We start from the raw sequence: 22,917 nt of genomic DNA, 5'->3' as shown, positions 1-22,917 counted from the left end.
TCATGAAGTTAAAGCTTGGTCTTAAATGGGTCTTCCAAATGGACAATGACCCCAAGCGTACGTCCAAAGTTGTGTCATAATGGCTAAAGGACAACAAAGTCAGGGTATTGGAGTGGCCATCACAAAGCCCTGAGATCAAACTTATAGAAAATGTGTGGGCAGAACTGAAAAAGCGTGTGCAAGCAAGGAGGCCTACAAACCTGACTCAGTCACACCAGCTCTGTCAGGAGGAATGGGCCAAAATTCACCCATCTTATTGTGGGAAGCTTGTAGAAGGCTACCTGAAACGGTTGACCCAAGTTAAACAATTTAAAGGCAATGTAGTACTAATTGAGCGTATGTAAACTTCTGACCCACTGGGAATGTGATGAAATAAATAAATGCTGAAATAAATAATTCTCTCTGCTATTATTCTGACATTTCACATTCTTAAAATAAAGTGGTGATCGTAACTGACCTAAGACACGGGAATCTTTACTAAGATTAAATGTCAGGAATTTTGAAACTGAGTTTAAATGTATTTGACTAAGGTGAATGTGAACTTCCGACTTCAACTGTATGTGTAGGGATGCACGATATATCGGTGAACATATCGGAATCGTCCGATATTAGCTAAAAATACCAGCATCGGCCCGATGTTTAACGCCAATGTGCAAAACTGATGTCAAAGCTGACGTGTATACCAATATAACATAGGTTCATGATGTAATGACGCCATGTAAAATGTTGCGCTTGGCGTGCAACACAGCATTCCTAACCTAGCCCGCAATGTCTGCTGTGTGGATTGAGCAGTCGAGCAGTCATTTGATTGAGTTGTCTTGCGTAAAATGTTCTTACTCTAAGGCGAAATCCATTAACACCAAGATAATGGACATTTTTGCCCTTGACAATCAACCGTTCTCTGTCGTGGGTCATGTTGGCTTTCACCGACTGCTATTACCTTCACGACTGACATTTGGACCAGCGATATCAGGCCCATGAGCATGCAGAGTCTGACAGCACAGTGGGACGTCGAGGATTTCGTACTGCGGAAAGTTGTATTGCATGCTCATGAATGTGCTGGTTGTCATACTGCTGCTGCCATTTGAACAACTGACTCGAGAAATAAGCTCATCAACTGCGCCTGCAGCAGACGTGGTACCCTCTGTCATGGCATTGAAACTCCTGCTCAACAAAACTGCCGACACAGGCTGTGAACAAGCGAGTCGGTGGCATTCTCTCTTTACTGTGTCACCATCATGCTCGATGCTATGTACAAGGACCGCTACGTCGATGCAGACAAGAAACAGGGTTTACGTGAAATGTTACATACACAGCTGGACAAGATGGAAACGGACACAGTGACAATGCGCTCTGAGGAAGAGGGGCCACGGACAGACAGAACTGAAACTTCACTGCTTGACTTGTATGATGAAATCCTGGTTGAGAATGAAACGACTGAGCAAATGAACAAGGAAACAGCACAGCAAGTAAGTGAAAGAAATAGGTTTTGATTATGTTTTACTGGTAATGGGGATAAATGCCAACAAAATGACTTTGGTCAGTGTGGTGTGTGTGTAACCTTTTATTTAACTAGGCAAGTCAGTAAAGAACAAATTGTTATTTACAATGACTGCCTACCCCGGCCAAACCCGGACGATGCTGGGCCAATTGTGCATTGCCCTATGGGACTCCCAATCATGGCCGAATGTGATACTGCCTGGATTCGAACCAGGGACTCTAGTGACGCCTCTTGCACTGAGATGCAGTGCCTTAGACCTCTGTCCGTGTGTGTGTGTGAACTTAGTAACTGTACTAGAATGCTTAAAAGACCGCTAAAATTGTAAATATTGTGTATTGGTATTGATTGTTTATTTTTTGGCAATATTTGTTATCGGGCCAAAAATGCCATATCGGTGCATCACTAGTTATTTGTAAGTTCCCACTGTTGGCCAATTTCAAAGCAAGAAAAAAGTATTTCCCAGGTATTTTTAGTATCTTCTAAGATAAGTGATTTTCTACTTTATGTAAAATTAAGAGGATTTTAAAAATGGGACATTAAAAACTAACATGCTTCACCGAGACGTGGCTGAACGAAGAAACAGACAATGTAGAGCTGGCGGGATTTTCCATGCACCAGCAGAACAGAGACGCTACCTCTGGTAAGACTAGGGGTGGGGGTGTGTCTTTTTGTCAAATACAGCTGGTGCGCGATGTCTAATAGTAAAGAAGTCTTTAGGTATTGCTCGCCTGAGGTAGAGTACTTTATGATAAGCTGTCGACCACACTATCTACCAAGAGAGTTCTCATCTGTATTATTCGTTGCCGTCTATTTACCACCACAAAGCGAAGCTGGCACTAAGACCGCTCTCAACCAACTCTATAGGGCCATAAGCAAACAAGAAAATGCTCACCCGGAAGCGGCGCTCCTAGTGGCCGGGGATTTTAATGCAGTCAAACTTAAATCATTTTTACCACATTTTTACCAGCATGTCAGATGTGCAACCAGGGGGGGAAAAATCCTAGACCTCCTTTACTCCCCACACAGAGATGCATACAAAGCTCTCCCCCGCCCTCCATTTGGCAAATCTGACCACAATTCTATCCTCCTGATTCCTTCTTACAAGCAAAAACTAAAGCAGGAAGTACCAGTGACTCGCTCAATACGGAAGTGGTCAGATGACACAGCTGCTACACTAAAGGACTGTTTTGCTAGCACAGACTGGAATATGTTCCGGGATTCATCCAATGGCATTGAGGAATACCCCACCTCAGTCATCGGCTTCATCAATAAGTGCATCGATGATGTCGTCCCCACAGTGACTGTACGTACATATCCCAACCAGAATCCATGGATTACAGGCAACACCTGCATCGAGCTAAAGGCTAGAGCTGCCGCTTTCAAGGAACGGGACACTAATCCGGACGCTTATAATAAATCCCCCAATGCCCTCAGACTAACCATCAAACAAGTAAAGCATCATTGCAGGATTAAGATTGAATCCTACTACACCGGCTCTGACGCTCGTCAGATGTGCCAGGGTTTGAAAACTATTACCGACTACAAAGGGAAATCCAGACGCGAGCTGTCCAGTGACGCGAGCCTACCAGACGAGCTAAATGCCTTTTATGCCCGCTTCGAGGCAAGCAACACTGAAGCATGCACGAGAGCACCAGCTGTTCTGGATAACTGTGTGATAACACTCTTGGTAGCCGACATGCACAAAACCTTTTAAACAGGTCAACATTCACAAAGCCACTGTGCCAGGCGGATTACCAGGACATGTACTCAAAGCATGCGCGGACCAACTGTCAAGTGTCTTCACTCACATTTTCAACCTCTCCCTGACCAAGTCTGTAATACTTACATGTTTCAAGCAGACCACCGTAGTCCCTGTGCCCAAGGAAGCGAATGTAACCTGCCTAAATGATTACCGCCCCGTGGCACTCACGTCAGTAGCCCATGAAGTGCTTTGAAAGGCTGGTCATGGCTCATATCAGCATTCTCCCGGACACTAGACCCACTCCAATTCGCATACCGCACCAACAGATCTAAAGATGACGCAATCTCAATCGCTCTCCACACTGCCCTTTCTCATCTGGACAAAAGGAACACCTATGTGAGAATGCTGTTTATCGACTACAGCTCAGCATTCAACACCATAGTGCCCACGAAGCTCATCGATAAGCTAAGGACCCTGGGGCTAAACACCTCCCTCTGCAACTGGATCCTGGACTTCCTGACGGGCCGCCCCCAGGTGGTAAGAGTAGGCAACAACATGCCTGCCACACTGATCCTTAACACTGGGGCCCTTCAGGGGTGTGTACTTAGTCCCCTCCTGTATTCCCTGTTCACCCACGACTGCATGGCCAAACATGACTCCAACACCATCATTAAGTTTGCTGACGACACCGTGGTAGGCCTGATCACCAACAACGATGAGACGGCCTATAGGGAGGAGGTCAGAGAACTGGCAGTGTGGTGCCAGGCCAACAACTTCTCCCTCAATGTTAGCAAGACAAAGGAGCTGATCGTGGACTACAGGAGAAGGCAGGCCGAACAGGCCCCCATTGACATTGATGGGGATGTCGTGGAACGGGTTGAGAGTTTCAAGTTCCTTGGTGTCCACATCACCAACGAACTATCATGGTCCAAACATATCAAGACAGTCGTGAAGAATGCATGACAAAACCTTTTCCCCCTCAGGAGACTGAAAAGATGTGGCATGGGTCCCCAGATCCTCAAAATGTTCTACAGCTGCACCATTGAGAGCATCCTGACCGGTTGCATCACCGCCTGGTATGGCAACTGATCGGCATCTGGCCGTAAGGCGCTACAGAGGGTAGTGCGAACGGCCCAGCACATCACTGGGGCCAAGCTTCCTGCCATCCAGGACCTATATAATAGGCGGTGTCAGAGGAAAGCCCATAAAATTGTCAGACTCCAGTCACCCAAGTTATACACTGTTTTCTCTGCTACCACACGGCAAGAGGTACCGGAGCTCCAAGTCTAGGACCAAAAGGCTCCTCAACATCTTCCTCCCCCAAGCCATTAGACTGCTGAATAATTCATAAAAATCGCCACCGGACAATTTACATTGACACCCCCACTCTTGTGCACTGCTGCTACTCGCTGTTTGTTTGTTACTTATGCATAATCACTTCGGCCCCATCTACATGTACAGATTACCTCAACTAGCCTGTACCCCTGCACACTGACTCGGTACCGGTGCCCCCTGTATATAGCCTCGTTATTCTTATTGTTACTTTTTATTATTACTTTTTAATTTAGCCTACTTAGTAAATATTTTCTTCTTGAACTGCACTGTTGGTTAAGGGCTTGTAAGTAAGTATTTCACGGTAAAGTCTACACTTGTATTTGGTGCATGTGGCAAATTAAGTTTGATTTGAGATTGATGTGCTGAAATATGCACATAACATATATTTTATGGGGGTTCATTACTATTTCTTGCCAATTGAAAACATGGGTTTTTTCATGCTAGCTGTCGTGTCTACATTTCAGTCACACAGTAGCAACATAACATGGTGAACTAGAACAATATATTATATTTCAGGGAGTCACAGTTTACATTTTTAAATGCATTTTGTCTTATTTTACTGTTAAATGAACCTCGTATTGTTATACATGGCATTTTTATAAATGTTTCATTTGTCTTGGGTGGGCTTCAAAATAATCATTATTAACTTTGCACAATTGTAGTCTATAGTGCAGTGCTCTCCAACCCTGTTCTTGGAAAGCTACCATCCGGTAGGTTTTCCCTCCAACCCCAGTTGTAAATTTACCTGGTTCAGTTTAACCAGCTAATTATTGGAATCAGTTGCGCTAGATTGGGGTTGGAGGAAAAAACTACTGGACGGTAGCTCTCCAGGAACAGGGTTGGAGAGCCCTGTTAGTGTATATTTATACCTCAAACCATTGGTTTCCAAATATTTTCTGAGTAGATTTAGCTTTTCTGTCTTTTTAACCATAAATTACTGTTCCAATTAAGCACAGTATGCTCCTATTAAGCCCGGTTTGCATTGAAACACGGGGATAGTGTGTTGATATCCCTAATATTCTATGAACATGAGCATCATTTTTTTTTTTTTCAGATGTAAGTTGATTAAAACACCCAAAAACGACAGTTATGCATGTAACGATGTTGTCTTTACCAAGATTTAGAAACAATTAGGCATAATTATAAACCTGTACTCTCTCCAATAACTTTTGGAGTGGACAGAGTCGTTGATGCAGAGAGAGAAGAATAAGATCAGAGTTGAGGGATGTCATGGATAGAAGACCTACAAGTGGTGGTAAAAAATGCAACCAAATGAGGGACAAGAAGATGACTACTCATGCACTTTTGGGTGAAGGGCACTGTCGAGCCTTGTAAAGTCTGCATGCGGAAAACGTGGACAGAATCAACGAAATCCATAGATTAAAACGGAATTCGACAATAGTAAAAAATGTATTGAACTTATTTGCACAAGTTAATCATAAGACATGATCAAAATGCATCAGTGATTTTTAATTTACACTGAAGCATTTATTTGGGCTGCAATTTCTGAGGCTGGTGACTCGAATGAACTTATCCTCAGCAGCAGAGGTAACTGGGTATTCCTTTCCTGTGGCGGTCTTCCTGAGAGCCAGTTTCATCACAGCTGTTGATGGTTTTTGCGAGTGCACTTGAAGGCACTTCCAAGGTTATTGAAATTTTCCGCATTGACTGACCTTCATGTCTTAAAGTAATGGACTGTCATTTCTCTTTGCTTATTTGAGCAGTTCTTGCCATATGATGGACTTGGTCTTTCACCAAATAGGGCTATCTTCTGTATACCACCCCTACCATGTCACAACACAACTGATTGGCTCAAACGCATTCCACAAATGACCTTTAACAAGGCGACTATCTCATGAAGCTGGTTGAGAGAATGCCAGTGTGCAAAGCTGTCATCAAGGCAAAGGGTGGCTACTTTGAAGAATCTCAAATATAAAATATATTTTGATTTGTTTAACACTTTTGGGGGGTTACTACATGATTTCATATGTGTTATTACATAGTTTTGATGTCTTCTCTGTATTTTACAATGTAGAAACTATGAATATAAAGAAACCCTTGAATGAGTAGGTGTCTAAACTTTTGACTAGTACTGTATATCAGTACACTCGTAACAATCTAAGCATTACGCAACTTCTATTCGATTAAATAAACCACGTAAGAAATAAACCCTCCAAAAAATGTGTTTACCAAATTTGACACTCATTGACCTCCATACAACAACTTCTGGCTTGGTGGGCGAAACAAATACCATATGCTGGAGGGAGACGAGTTGGGCCTCTCTCTACCTCTTCCTCTCTGGTAAACTGCACACAGCACAGAAGGAGTGAAGGAAACGACACAAAAGATAAACACTCATAAATACTGGAGAGAAAAAAATGGACCTCCATTTTTTGCAATATACAGGCATTTGGTACTTCGTGCTAAAACATACATTTGAATTAATCTATTTAATTCAAAATATCAGCCAGCCCCAATGAGTTGTTGATCAATAGCATTACTGTAGATATCAGACCTCAGGATGTGGAGAGCAGCACAGAGAAGGCTGAATACCCGAGAAGACAATAAACCCTCTTGAGTGAACTTGATAGTAGTCACTAAGGGGGCTGGGCCGCCCTACATTTTGTTGAAGTAATTAACAAGAATAGCAGTACAGCAAATCTAAATCAGATTTCAGATAATTAATTGAAAGTTGTGTGGGTGTGTTTTTGTTCTAACCATGCAATAACACACCTGATTCCACTAATCATGTTTCGATTGAAGTCTGATTAGTTGAATCAGGTGTGAAACTGGTTGGCAAGAACTAAAGTCCACATTGATCTCTGTGGATATGATTGGACCACACCGCTGTTATGAGTGCTACTTTCATGGATTAGTAATGATCAGTTTATTTTATTAACTTTAGGGGAGATGAATATAATACAATTTTACATAAGAATTGTCTGTTAAGTTTTGAATATTTTAGAAATGAATTAAAATGTATTATTGAAGAAGTGGGCTTATTTGGAATATGCATGGACTTAAACGGTACATTCTCCACCCATTAAGCCCAGCCTGGACTTTTCACATATTTTATCAAATATTTGTCATATAAAAGTCATAAAGATTCAAATGAGAGATTAATCTTACATTTGATCTCTACTTTTATTACAAAAATTAGAGCAGTACATGTTAGAAATGTGAACTTAGATTTTGGTGTGCTTATAGGTACACATTATATTTTCTACATACTTTGTTTTTTGTCTTAAATTTACAGTGAAAGCTTTTTCAAGAAATGTTTTGCGCTGTTTGGACTGAAATAATGCTTAGGCGGCCCACCCAATGATTTCAATGGCAGACGAATTCCTGCATCTAAAACCTCCGGGAACTTGTCTGAGGTGGTGGTAACTGCCAGTCAATGATTTAATGCATAGAGGTCTAGAGGTGCCTTCTGTGCAGCTCTCTCACTTTGGGTCATTGGCTCATACAGTATGAAGTAAATCTCTGTCGGTCACCTGTGGTCTATTTGTTTTCTAGACGTAGCCTACTGTATGCATTCATTCCCTAAAGCCTTTCAACACCTTATTGTGCAGGGAATTTGTTCATTTGAGGATCCTACCTCCCCTCTGCATCTCCATAACTGCAACAAATTTGACTTCAGGGAAGTGCTTGTATGTGTTTTAACACCCCTTTTAAGGACACTGAGTCTCCCCGGGCTACGCTTTAAACCAGATGTACATTTTTAACGATAACATCAAAATATTTCCCTCTTCCTCCCTATGGTCCTTTTTGTTCTGGGTTTCATCTGAAGAAAGAAACAAAAACTAGAGCATGAAAGTTTGATACAGAAAGAAAATGGTGAATGGTGGCTGGCCTGCTGGCTAAATTGGCTGGCCTGCTGGATAGGCTAATTGAGTCTGCATGCACTTTCTTGCTGTCCTACAGTTAAAAATAACACCTCCATTCAGACTATTAAATTGGTACGGACAGCGTTTTAACTACTTTGCAGATATCAAACAATCATAAAATCGGTCATATCAAATTCATATCAAATCAAATTTCAAGTTTATGCTACAAAACCAACTTTATAAGATGTTTTAAAAATATGTTTGTGTATTGATATTCTAGTTTTGTCCGTTTAGGGCACCTGTAACTAGAGGTCGACCGATTAATCGGAATGGCCGATTTCAAGTTTTTTTTTTTTTTTAGACCTTTATTTAATCTTTATTTAACTAGGCAAGTCAGTTAAGAACACATTCTTATTTTCAATGATGGCCTAGGAACGTTCTGCCTCGTTCAGGGGCAGAACGACAGATTTTTAACCTTGTCAGCTCGGGATCCAATCTTGCAACCTTACAGTTAACTAGTCCAATGCTCTAACACCTGATTACATTGCACTCCACGAGGAGCCTGCCTGTTACGCGAATGCAGTAAGCTAAGGTAAATTGCTAGCTAGCATTAAACTTATCTTATAAAAAACAATCAATCAATGACTGTCATTGCTCCAATGTGTACTTAACCATAAACATCAATGCCTTTCTTAAAATCAATACACAAGTATATATTTTTAAACCTGCATATTTAGCTAAAATAAATCCAGGTTAGCAGGCAATATTAACCAGGTGAAATTGTCATTTCTCTTGCGTTCATTGCACACAGAGTCAGGGTATATGCAACAGTTTGGGCCGCCTGGCTCTTTGCGAACTAATTTGCTAGAATTGTACGTAATTATGACATAACATTGAAGGTTGTGCAATGTAACAGGAATATTTAGACTCATGGATGCCACCCTTTAGATAAAATACGGAACGGAAAAATCTTTTTGTTTTCGAGGTGATAGTTTCCGGATTAGTCAAAGGTATATGGTTTAGAGAGAAATAGTCGACGCGTTATAATTCTTGTAATAACTTGCGGCTGAATTTGAAAGGGGTTCCTTCGTTATTTTACCGTTCATGTCTTCCATAGAGAATGTCTTGATCTACTTCAAATAAGGTCTGTGTTTCGTGTTAAATAAATCAGCCGATTAATCGGTATCGGCTTTTTTTTGTCCTCCAATAATCGGTGTCGGCGTTGAAAAATCATAATCGGTCGACCTCTACCTGTAACCCCCCTTGCTTACCTACTTTGAAATGCTTGGATTGTTCTTCCTGTGAAATGCATTAAAAAAATGCCCACGTTAATTTCTACTCCCGTCTCATGTCCTGTCCTTATATTAGTTGTATACGTAATACAGTGTGCTATACTACAACTGGCGACAAGGAAGAAACGTTCTCGTGTTTGTGCTCATTATCTTCGGCAGAAAGTCGGTTAAATTAGTTTTTTCTCCGCTGTAGAAAGACGCAAACAAAACGTGAAGCTAGCCAGTCGAGTGATGCTAGCTATCTTTTGATGTCACAGAAACGAGAGCCTCGAGGGATAGGAAGAGTTTTGCTGCGGGAGAAAGTGAAGTCATCATGAGTTAAAAGAAGAAAAAAGGGTCTGGGAGTAAGGGACCGTCTGAAAAGTGTGAGAAAGTAAAATAAACCGAAAATGTCTGCATTGGTTGGAAATATAGGAACATTTGAATCTGTGGAACAATGGAGTTCTTACACAGAACGTTTTGAGTACTTTGTGTTGGCAAATGGAATTAAAGCAGAAGTTGTTGTGCCAACATTTTTGACTTATGGGAAGAAAAACATGAAATCTACTGCACAGCCTAGTAACGCCTGAAAAACCTGGTGATAAATCATATGATCAAATTGTGGCGACCTTAAAAGGACATTATTCTCCCAAACTACTGATAATTGCAGAGAGATTCAGGTTTCATAAGAGGAATCAAGAGGGGGAATCAATCTCACAGTTTGTGGCTGTATTGAAACAGTTATCTGAACACTGAATTTGGGCGATCAATGAGTGACACCACGTGATAGGTTAGTGTGTGGCATGCGCAGCGACGCAATTCAGAAACGCCTTTTGACTGAGAGTAACTTAACATTGCAGAGAGCAATAGAAGTGAGTACGTCAATGGAAATGGCAAATAAAGACACACAAACAGCTAAGTGCATCGACCCAAGTGTATAAGGTGTCTACGGAGTTAAAAAACAAGGCACGAGGTGGCAAGCCATGCTATCACTGTGGGAAACCAGGTCACCAAGCAGAGGAGTGTTGGTGGAAAGAATTAGACTGCAGAAGTTTTGGAAAAAAAGGGTCACATCGAACGTGCATGTAAAAACAAAAAGAGACAATCAAACAAAAGTACTGAACAAAGGAAAAGTGACTTCAGGGAGTACAAAAAGAAAGTGCATAAAATGGAGCACACAGGATGAACAAAGTGATACTCTGTCTGAAGGGGAGGAATCTTTGCATGTTTTGTCCATTTCAGACAATGGACACAGATACTGGGTGACACCACTACTGGATGGAAACGCAATACGGATGCAAGTGGACACTGGAGCAGCCATATCTTTGCTGTCTGAGGCTGTATACAAGGAGAAACTACATCACCTCACACTGCAGCCCACAAAGATGATGCTGAAAACATACACCGGTGAGATTGTTCCAGTGAGAGGAAGTGTGATTGTTACAGTGGAGCTCAACAAACAGAAGGTAAAGCTACCACTCTACATTGTGAAAGGCAACCATCCAGCATTGCTAGGACGCACATGGCTGCAAAAGATTAAACTAAACTGGCAGAAATTCACATGGTTGCAAAAGAGGACACAAACCTACAAGGGATATTGAGGAAACACGCGGATGTGTTCAAATGAGAACTTGGCTGTATGAAAGACATAACAGTTAAACTGACCGTGAAACCAAACAGCAAGCCAAAATGCTTCAAAGCTAGACCTGTCCCATACGCCATAAAACCAAAAGTTGAAATTGAGCTAAACAGACTAGTCGAGAGTGGAGTATTGGATCCAGTGAATGTTAGTGAATGGGCTACACCCGTTGTTCCAGTCATAAAAAAGATGGATCACTCTGACTCTGGTGATTTCAAAGTCCCCATTAACCCAGTCTTGACTGCTGAAAAATATCCACTACCCCTCATTGACGACCTCTTTTCTGGTTTAGCTGGAGGACAAAAATTCAGTAAGATAGGCCTGACATAAGTCTATCTACAGATGCATGTGGACCAAGAGTCACAAGAACTGTTGACCATAGTGACTCACAAAGGACTGTACAGGTACCGGAGGCTTCCTTTTGGAATCACCTCAGCTCCGGCCTTGCTTCAGAGAGCTATGGATCAGATACTGAGCGGGCTCACGTGCGGGCTCACGTCCAATGTTACCTCGATCAACTCATCACCGGCAAAAACGAGAAGGAGCACCTGAGAAACCTGAATGCTACACTACAGAGATTGGATGAGTACGGTCTGAGGGTCCGGAAGGACAAATGCAAGTTTTTCCGACCCTCTGAGTACCTGGGCCACGTCATCGACAGTTCGGGGCTCCACAAGGCGCCATTGAAGGTGAAGCCCGTTGCGGAAGCTCCATCCCCACAGAACGTGAGTCAGCTGAGATCATTCTTAGGACTACTGACATACTAAACAAAGTTTGTGCCAAACCTAGCTAACATGTTAAAGCCACTGCATGAACTTTTGAACAAAACCAAACAGTGGAAGTGGACAGACAGATGTGAGGACGCCTTCAAGAAAGTGAAAACAGCCTTAGCTCAGTCAGAGGCCCTAACCCACTTCAACCCTAACTTGCCATTACAGTTGGCATGTGGTGCGGTTGTCTCACACATCATGCCATCAGGTGAAGAAAGGCCAATTGCTTTTGCATCACGGACCTTAAGTAAAGCCGAGAGCAATTATGCACAGACAGAGCCTGAAGCACTCGCCATTGTGTTTGGAGTTAAGAAATGTCATCAGTTTCTGTTTGGCCGACGATTCACACTGCTGACCGACCATAGACCCCTCGCCTCAATCTTTGGTCCCCACACCGGCATTCCGTCACTTGCTGCATGCAACGATGGGCATTATTGTTATCTGCTCACCAGTACGATATTAAGTACAGAAGGTATGAGCAGCACTGCAATGCAGATGGCCTCTCAAGGTTTCCCTTACCTAGTGAGGAGAAATGAGCTCACAGTTCAGTTTGGATGCTTGCTATGGGTTTTTTTAGTCATCATACCGCCGCCACTGAGAAGGCAGGTGCTTGAAGAACTCCATTCAGGGCACTGTGGCATGGTGCGAATGAAGGAGATTGCACTCATCTACTTTTGGTGGCCAGGTTTGGACGCAGCTATCGAAGACAAGGTCAAGTCATGTTCTGCATGTCAAAAGATGAGGAACATGCCTCAGGTAGCGCCACTAAACCCATGGGACTTCCCAGAGGAGCCTGGTCAGCGAGTTCACATAGACTATGCAGGCCCACTGGAGGATCGTATGTTCTTAGTCGTAGTTGACGCACACAGCAAATGGCCTGAGGTCACAGTGATGAAGAGCACCTCAGCGGAGAGAACCATCGAAGAGCTCCGGTCAATCTTCAGTCACTTCGGCTTGCCAACGCAACTCATTAGCGATAATTGCCCCCAACTGGTGTCTGAAGAGTGCCGGTCATTCATGGAAGCAAATGGAATTTAGCACATCAAGTCAGCGCCCTATCACCTTGCAACAAACGGCCTCGCTGAAAGGTTTGTCCAAACGATGAAGCAAGCTTTAAAATCATCACAAGGGGACGGCTCCCTCAATAGGCGCCTAAACACCTTCCTGTTAACCTACAGAAACACTCCCCACACTACAACCAAAGTGGCACCTGCGTCAGCCATGATGAAAAGACAGCTTCGCACTCGACTTGACCTCCAAAGACTAAACAGGTTGTACAGACACAACAGAGAGCACAGGTGGAGAGACTGAGCAAAGCAAAAGACAGAAGCGTCATAGCTGGAGAGAGTTCTTGCTCGGAACTACTGCAAAGGTCCAAAGTGGATACCAGCTACAGTGGTTGCACAAACAGGGCCTGTGTCCTACACAGTTCATACACCGGAAAACATAATCTGGAGGAGACACGTGGATCAACTGTTGCCAGGAACCAACCTCAGAGATGACTCCTGTCAAGTGACAAACCAAGATCAGCTACTGGAGACCTACCATGACTATGAGCCTGAACATCCACTGCAGCAACATACAAATGTGGAAAGTGCTCCAGACTCACCTGAACCAGCCAGAGTGCCTACTCAGGGTACTGTTGCACCCCAGTCTGGGCATACACCATCACCACTCAGGCTCAGAGACAATGTGACTGTAGACTCACCTGTACGTCGTCATTACGTCGTCATTACCCTGCAAGAGAAAGATGACCCCCTGACAGGTTGACTATTTAGTTCAGACTAACCTCTGACATTGGGGCAGAATACACCCCAGGCTTAAGTCTGAGAACTGAGGCAGTCTACCCTCTTTCCCTAGTTCAGAAAAGGTTATTCTGAAATGTTAATTTATTTACATTAAGAGAACTTATATTAAAAAGAAAACAATAGGCAAAACAGTGAATATTTACTTTTCCCTTATGAGTCATCAAAAGTAAAGGGGGAGGAATATGTTGTGTATTGATAATCTAGTTTTGTCCCTTTAGGGCACCTGTAACCCCCCCTTGCTTGCTTACTTTGAAATGCTTGGAATGTTCTTCCTGTGAAACGCATTAAACAATGCCCACGTTAATTTCTACTCATGTCCTGGCCTTATATTAGTTGTATAAGTAATATAGTGTGCTATACAACAATGTTATATTGGGCCCAAAATTCCATGATGTACGGTAAGGCATTGTTGTCAGAATAGATGGATGCAGCTCATTGCATGATTCATATAATTCACCAATTCATTTCTTGGTAGTCCAAAACATATTGCTATCAGGTTGTAAGTCACAGCTGGTCTGGTACATTGTTTGCTGCTCAACACATTCGGGATGCACTGTTTCAGTTTCCAAATTTTGGACAAAAACTGACATTTAATTAAGGCTGGGAATGTCAATACAATCAAAATAACAAGGGCTAGTTTGAGTGACTGACATTTTCCCCTCATAGTTTTTTCGGTGGCTACAGCTATAGAGGCAGGTCATTTGGTTAGCTAGCAAGAAATGAGAATCGCTTAGCTAGCTAGCAATGCTGAACTTAAACAACTTATCTAGTTAGCATATTTCTTGCGTTCGTAAATTAACTCTGGCTATCTACTCTGATTTCAGTGTGCCAGAGCACAGAATAACTGATGTTTTTACGAACGTGTAACACGCTGAATACGACCGGTGTAAGTAAACGTCAGCAAAAAGAAAAGTTATTAAAATGTATTTATAAAGCCCTTTTTACATCAGCAGATGTCACAAAGTGCTATACAGAAACCCAGTCTAAAACCCCAAACAACAGCAGCACGACCAGGTGGACTGGGGCCAGCCACGAGTTATGAGAGAGAGAAGGAAGACTGACCCTAGCCCCTCGGCACATATACTATTGCAGCATAGATACTAGGGGGGCCGGGAGACACTGTGGATGATACCCTCGGACAAGGCCAACCAGGCAGGATATAACCCCACCCACTTTGCCAAAGCACAGCCCCCATACCACTAGAGTGATCTCAACAGACCACCAACTTGCTACCCTGAGACGAAGAGTTCCTCCACCGCACGAGCCCGAGGGGGCGCCAAACCCTTACAGGAAGATCACGTCAGTGACTCAACCCACTCAAGTGACGCACCCCTCCTATGGATGGGATGGAAGAGCGCCAGTGACTCAGCCCCCGTAATGGGGTTACAGGCAGAGAATCCCAGTGGAGAGAGGGGAACCAGCCAGGCAGAGACAGCAAGGGCAGTTCGTCGCTCCAGTGCCTTTCCGTTCACCTCACCCCTGGGCCAGATCACACTCAATCATAGGACCTACTGAAGAGATGAGTCGTCAATAAAGACTTAAAGGTCGAGACAGAGTCTGCGTCTCTCACATGGATAGGCAGACCATTCCATAAAAATGGAGCTCTATAGGAGAAAGCCCTTCCTTTAGCTGTAGAAATGCCAAGGACAATGAGGCCTGCGTCTTTTGACCGTAGCGTACGTGTAGGTATGTACTGCAGGACCAAATCGGAGAGGTGGGTAGGAGCAAGCCCGTGTAATGCTTTGTAGGTTAGCAATAAAACCTTGAAATCATCACTAGCCTTAACAGGACGCCAGTGTAGAGACGCTAGCACTGGAGTAATATGATCAAGTTTTGGGGTTCTAGTCAAGATTCTAGCAGCCGTGTTTAGCACTAACTGAAGTTTATTTAGTGCTTTATCCGGGTAGCCAGAGAGTAGAGCATTGCAGTAGTCTAATCTAGAAGTGACAAAAGCATGGATTAGCTTTTATGCATCATTTTTGGACATAAGGTTTCTTATTTTTGCAATGTTACCAAGATGGAAAAAAGCTGTCCTTGAAATTTTCTTGATATGTTCTTTAAAAGAGAGATCAGAGTCCAGAATAACGCTGAGGTCCTTCAGTTTTATTTGGGATGACTGTACAACCATCACGATTAATTGTTAAATCCAACATCAGATCTCTTTGTTTCTTGGGACCTATAACTAGCATCTCTCATAGCAGTGAAAGTTGACATTGTTTCCAAATGACATCACCAAGAGGTAGAATATATTGTGAAAACAATAGTGGTCCTAAAACGGAACCTTGAGGAACACTGAAACGTACAACTTACAAACAAATCATCTACAGAGAGGGAGTCTGGAAGGGCATCTACGAATCTTTGGGTTGTCCGAGAATTTAAAGGCCCATTTTTGATAATCCTTGGTTGGGGTTTAAGCTGTCGTAAATGTTAGCAACACCTCTGCCTTTGCAGGATGCACGGGGCATATGGTTACTAGTGTAAACAGGAGGAGAGGCCTCATTTAACACAGTAAGCTCATCAGGCTTGAGCCATGTTTCAGTCAGGCCAATCACTTGTAAGAGGACTGTGGTATTTACACTACCGTTCAAAAGTTTGGGGTCACTTCGAAATGTCCTTGTTTTTGAAAAGAAATATTTAAAATAACATCAAATCAATTGATCAGAAATACAGTGTAGACATTGTTAATGTTGTAAATGACTACTCTAGCTAGAAACGGCTGATTTTTAATGGAATATCTACATAGGCGTACAGAGTAGAGGTTGACCAAGTTTATGATTTTTTTTAACACCGATAACGATTTACTGGAGGACCAAAAAAAGCCGATTTCGATTAATCGGCTGATTTATTATTATTCTTTCATTTTTTATATGTATTTGTAATAACAATTACAACAATACTGAATCAACCCTTTTATTTTAACTTAATATAATACATAAATAAAATCTATTTAGTGTCAAATAAATAATGAAACATGTTCAATGTGGTTTAAATAATGCAAAAACACAGTGTTGTAGAAGAAAGTAAAATTGCAATATGTGCCATGTAAAATAGCTAACATTTAAGTTCCTTGCTCAGAACATGAGAACATATGAAAGCTGGTGGTTCAATATTCCAACTTCTTCAACATTCCCAGTTAAGAAGTTTTATGTTGTAGTTATTATGACGCGTCGACTTTCTCTCTATACCATTTGTATTTCATATACCTTTGACTATTGGATGTTCTTATAGTCACTTTAGTATTGCCAGCCTAATCTCGGGACTTGATAGGCTTGAAGTCATTAACAGCGCTGTGCTTCAAGCGTTGCTAAGAGCTGCTCGAAAACGCAGTAAAGTGCTGTTTGAATGAATGCTTACGAGCCTGCTGCTGCCTACCACCGCTGTCAGATTGTTCTATCAAATATCAAACCATAGACTTAATTATAATAAACACACAGAAATACAAGCCTTTGGTCATTAATATGGTCATAACTGGAAACTATCATTTCGAAAACAAAAAATTTATTCTTTCAGTGAAATACGGAACCGTTCCGAACGCGTGGCAACCCGAAGTCTAAATATTGCTGTTACATTGCACAAACTTCAATGTTATGTCATAATGTAAAATTCTGGCAAATTAATTACGATCTTTGTTAGGAAGAAACACAGTTCGCAACGAGCCAGGCGGCCCAAACTGCTGCATATACCCTGACTCTGCTTGCACTGAGCACAAGAGAAGCGACACAATTTCCCTAATTAATATTGCCTGCTAACATGCATTTATTTTAACTTAATATGCAGGTTAAAAAAGAATAGTTATTTGTATTGATTTTAAGAAAGGCATTGATGTTTATGGTTAGGTACATTTGTGCAAAGATTGTGCTTTTTTCGGGAATGCGCTTTTGTTAAGTCTTCACCCGTTTGGCGAAGTTGAATTAGGCTGTGATTCGATGATAAATTAACAGGCACCGCATTGATTATATGCAACGCAGGACAAGCTAGTTAACCTAGTAATATCATCAACCATGTGTAGTTAACTAGTGATTATGTGAAGATTTTTTTTTTTTTTTTACAAGATACGTTTAATGCTAGCTAGCAACTTACCTTGGCTCATTGCAGCCACAAGGTCCTTTTGACGCTACACTCGTGTAACAGGTGGTCAGCCTGCCACACAGTTTCTTCATGGATTGCTATGTAATCGGCATCCAAAAAGGCAGATTACCGATTGTTGTGAGATCTTGAAATTGCCCCTAATTAATCGGCCAACCTCTAGTACAGAGGCCCATTATCAGCAACCATCACTCCTGTGTTCCAATGGCACGTTGTCTTAGCTAATCCAAGTTTATAATTTTAAAAGGCTAATTGATCATGAGAGAACCCTTTTGCAATTATGTTAGCACAGCTGAAAACGGTTGTGCTTATTAAAGAAGCAATAAAACTGGCCTTATTTAGACTAGTTGTGTATCTGGAGCATCAGCATTTGTGGGTTTGAGTAGAGGCTCAAAATGGCCAGAAACAAAGACCTTTCTTCAGAAACTCGTCAGTCTATTCTTGTTCTGAGAAATGAAGGCTATTCCATGCAAGAAACTGAAGATCTTGTACAATGCTGTGTACTACTCCCTTCACAGAACAGCACAAACTGGCTCTAACCAGAATAGGAGTCTGAGGAACCGGTGCTCAACTGTGCAAGAGGACAAGTACATTAGAGTGTCTAGATTTAGAAACAGACACCTCACAAGTCCTCAACTGGCAGCTTCATTACATAGTACCTGCAAAACACCAGTCTCAACGTCAACAGTGAAGAGACCACTCCGGGATGCTGGCCTTCTAGGCAGAGTTCCTCTGTCCAGTGTCTGTGTTCTTTTGCCCATCTTAATCTTTTCTTTTTATTGGCCAGTCTGAGAGATGGCTTTTTTTTGTTGCAACTCTGCGTCGAAGGCCAGTATCCCGGAGTCGTCTCTTCACTGTTGACGTACTATTAAATGTTCCCAAAATTTAAACGATGATGGATCCTCCAATTCTGGTTTATCGATCCTACCGCTCACCATCTACATAGTTCCCGGCTGCGCCTCACAAAAGGATAGTTTGAAATCCGCCACTTAAGATTAGAATTTTGATTACAACATGCACATCCATTCCTCTTCTTTGTGTCTGGTACAGGATGCGTGAGAACATGTCCACCATGGTGTGTTTGAAGGAGGAGGAAGATCCTGGGGAGAAGCTGTCCCAGGATGAGATCATCTCCAGGACCAAGCAGGTGATCCAGGGCCTGGAGGCTCTGAAGCAGGAGCACAACTCTATCTTGGAGGGCTTGCTGGGCACGCTGCGCTGCCTGAAGCAGGAAGACCAGGGTGTCCTGGTGGAGGAGAAGTCCCTCATGATCCGCAAGTCCCTGGAGATGCTGGAGCTGGGCCTGAGCGAGGCACAGGTCAGTACACTGTTTGTCTGCTACACACCTCTGGACCTGGGGGAGCTGGAGCTAGAGCCGTCTGGGATCTGATCGAATTAACCTGCAAATTAGACAGCTAGATGGAGAACCCACAGCCACCTACTACTTTAATGGTCTGAGTGTCGGTCAACTAGACTGAAACAGGATTATCCATTCATTTACCACCAGTGTTCTCAGTGTTCTTGCCTCACCGCTACCCCTGTTCCCCTGCTGTGCTTGTCCCAGGTGATGATGGCGCTGTCGGGCCACCTGAGCTCTGTGGAGTCGGAGAAGCAGAAGCTGCGGGCACAGGTTCGTCGGCTGTGCCAGGAGAACCAGTGGCTGAGGGACGAACTGGCGGGCACCCAGCAGAAGCTGCAGAAGAGTGAGCAGAGCGTGGCTCAGCTGGAGGAGGAGAAGAAACACCTGGAGTTCATGAACCAGCTCAAGAAGTACGACGAGGACCTGTCGCCATCGGTGAGTTAACCCACACCATACACAACATGCCTACGCGCAGGCAGGCTGATGCAAACACACACACACCCCACTGCTTTTCATCTGCCTGGTTTACTCTAAATGACAATAACAATCATCTGCCCTCTCTGTTTCCTCTGTTAGGAGGAGAAGGACTCTGACTCCAGTAAAGAGAATCTGGATGATCTGTTCCCAGATGACCAGGATGACCAACCTCCTGGCAGTGAGTGTCTTCTTCCTATCCCCATGTCTCTCTGTTCCTCCCCTCCCATTCTCTCTCCTCGTTCCCACTTTCCCTCCCCAATCCCTCAATACATTGACTGGTCCCTCTTTAACTACTTTTCCCTCCTGTTGGTCTGAAAGGCCTGATCACTGTGAGCTTTAAAGTGCTATTAGGCAGAGCTGGTTGAGTGTGGAAGCACCAGGTTGGGTTCACTCAAGCAACCAGCATTTATAGGAGAGGATCTGAGGCACAGAGACAGACAACCACTCCCCATTTAAGTGGATAATTATGGGCAAAATTAAACAAAAGGGATCCTACGTACATTACAATATCGTATAATGATCCCACACAGAACCACATCCAACAAATGAACTAAGACATATCATTAGTACACTTTAAATCCCTGCAATATGGTACATCTCCAGTAATTGCTCCACAGCATAGAGAGCTAATGAGATGCAGATAGGGCTGTGGAGGAGGGAGGGAGAGGGGAGCAGGATCTCTAGTCCTTTGTTGTGTTTGTATTGGGATATTATTATTTAATTTTAATCTGTGTTTCTGTGGGGGGAGAGAGAGGATCAAAGGGAAGAGTGGGTAGTGCCGGGAAGCTCTCCAGAGTGCGGGGGAGGAACACATCATCAAATGATCCAGAGTACGCTCACATTAATCCTGCTGCCACATGAAGCAGAGCTGACTGAGACAGCCTTCTGTGTCTGTGTGACATGATCCTGGGCTGGTACTGTTATAGTGAAGTGGGTTAGACTCCTCTACTGTCCAGACTGTTACCTCCTTGATAGGCTCTTAGGTCCCTATCAGTGCGGTGCTGGAGTTGGTACAATGGGCCCTGGCTAAAGGTGGATTGTATGTTTTTAGGTAGTTGCAGTGTGCTGTATTTGCACTGCCACTTTCAAGGGGATATCTTTGGTTTGGCCATGCATGTCGATAGGATTCGTCACTCTAGTGCGAGTCGACTGAACGCCTGGGATCAGTTTTTTCCGGCGAGACATTTTTGATACTTCCTGTGTAGGGCCAGGATGATACCAGTATCTAAATATTTTTCCCATGGCAAAAATGAAAACACGAAGCAGACCAAACTTTTTTGTCCTTTAAAAACCTGCTGTATGTAAAATATTGTGTACTTTAGCTTGGAAAGTAAATGTGACTCTGGATGACAACATAATGTTTGTTTCCAACATCACGGCTGTTTTCCTAAAGAAGTTAAATCCACTTTGTGTTTTGTTTCCTTGTGGTGATACTAACGAGTATCGCCATACTGGTATCGTACCGGCCCTTTTCCTGTGTGGTGGAGAGTGTTCTTACTGCAGAGGACAACTCCTTCTTCAGCCCACTGTCCCTCCTTCAGAGGTGATACAGAGCTGTGAGCGTCTAATGAGAAACAATACTATAAAAAAATGTTTTGCTTACTATTTACTACGCTAGTGTGGGTATTCGGACACGTCCAGTGTCTTTCTCCAATCCAACATTAATAGTGTGTGTTTGAGTGAATAGTCCATGTGAGTAATTGATGTTATGTTAACCCCTCGCCCCCCTGCTCTGTGTGTCTCCAGTCCAGCAGCCCCACGGTAGTGCAGCAGCAGCAGCAGCCCAGCAGGGAGGCTATGAGATCCCGGCCCGCCTCAGGACCCTTCACAACCTGGTGATCCAGTACGCCTCTCAGGGCCGCTACGAGGTGGCCGTGCCCCTCTGCAAACAGGCCCTGGAGGACCTGGAGAAGACCTCCGGACACAACCACCCAGACGTGGCCACCATGCTCAACATCCTGGCCCTGGTCTACAGGTCAGCCTGGAGGAAGGGCTCTGGGGTGGGGGTGGTTGGTATACGGTGTGAATCAATTGTAGTCAATATAATACACTGGTAATTGACCTCATTGTCAGAGAAACCACGGTAACATGCTCCTCTCTCTTTCTCGCTCTCCTCTTTCAGGGACCAGAATAAATACAAAGAGGCAGCCAACCTGCTGAACGACGCTCTGGCCATCAGGGAGAAGACTCTGGGCAGGGACCATCCAGCGGTGAGTGATGTTTCTCATCAATCTCTGTGTCTCAGCAGTATGTCTGTAACCAGCCAGGCAGGCAGGTCCACTAACTGTGTCGACCCCAACAGGCTTATGTTTCTGACTCTCCCTGGACATCCAGTTCCCTCAGTGCAGACTCAGAGCAGCAGAGGTTAGGCTCTCTATCCCCTTTCCGCCTCCATGTGGGCACCAGACCACTCCAGTCAAAGGTCACTGTGGGGCCCCTCTGTGGTCTGGTGGGCTGAGTGATGTGCACGTGGTGGAGATTCATCCTGCTGATTGGGATATAATTACAGAGCAGTAATCACTTCCTGTTTCCCCTGTTTGTCTTCCTCTCGTCGGTCGGTCACACCTAACTCACCAAATCAATTGCACTCTGCTGCCATGGTTGAGTCTTGCGGTCACTCACTACTACACACGGGCACAGATGATTGAGGCTGTCTCGTGTGATATTTGTATATTACTGTGTGTGTGTCTGTCTGTCTCAGGTGGCTGCTACACTCAACAACCTGGCTGTGCTCTACGGGAAACGGGGGAAGTACAAGGAAGCGGAGCCCCTTTGCAAGCGGGCTCTGGAGATCCGGGAGAAGGTAGGTCAGAGGGCATATGTCACCACAAGGCATTGTGGGTATGTAGTGCTAATACTGCAGAATGATCTGGATTCCTGCTCCTCTCCAAGTAAATCTTGCTCAAGTTTCAAAGGACTTTTCAGTTCTTTGGAAAGTTTTCTTCTTTGTCAAACATTAAAAAAAAATGTTTTACTTATCTTCTGTGTATATGTTCCCCCCTGTAATCACCCCCTCCTCTCCCAAGCCTCCCTATAGATTTGTGTTGTTCAGAGGAACTGTGACTTTGGAGAGAGTTAAGTCCTGGAAGGGGTTCATGATATTTGGCTGTGCAAAATTGGATGTTTATAAAGGAGAAGCTC

General features: G+C 43.5%; 1 protein-coding gene across 8 annotated transcripts in view; it reads left to right on the top strand.

The window, feature by feature from the left end:
* Positions 1–22,917, top strand: part of LOC120023791 (kinesin light chain 1) — a 48,938-nt gene that overhangs the window by 5,149 nt on the left and 20,872 nt on the right. For 6 of the 8 annotated variants that reach the window (XR_005472752.1, XM_038967898.1, XM_038967899.1 and 3 more), the window contains exons 2-7: positions 18,990–19,257; positions 19,504–19,734; positions 19,876–19,954; positions 21,523–21,751; positions 21,899–21,986; positions 22,478–22,579. Coding sequence is in view for 7 of the 8 variants with exons in the window: in XM_038967898.1 (XP_038823826.1) it covers positions 18,991–19,257; positions 19,504–19,734; positions 19,876–19,954; positions 21,523–21,751; positions 21,899–21,986; positions 22,478–22,579 (996 nt within the window). In the remaining variant the exon portion in view is untranslated. Of the gene's footprint in view, positions 1–18,989; positions 19,258–19,503; positions 19,735–19,875; positions 19,955–21,522; positions 21,752–21,898; positions 21,987–22,078; positions 22,141–22,477; positions 22,580–22,917 lie in introns of all 8 variants that reach the window. The other 2 variants (XM_038967901.1, XM_038967902.1) reach the window with 1 other exon arrangement.

The sequence above is a fragment of the Salvelinus namaycush genome, chromosome 28 (assembly GCF_016432855.1).
Source record: "Salvelinus namaycush isolate Seneca chromosome 28, SaNama_1.0, whole genome shotgun sequence".
NCBI lineage: Eukaryota > Metazoa > Chordata > Actinopteri > Salmoniformes > Salmonidae > Salvelinus > Salvelinus namaycush.
Note: the sequence above shows the minus strand (reverse complement) of the source record. Positions and strands in the feature narration are given on the sequence as shown.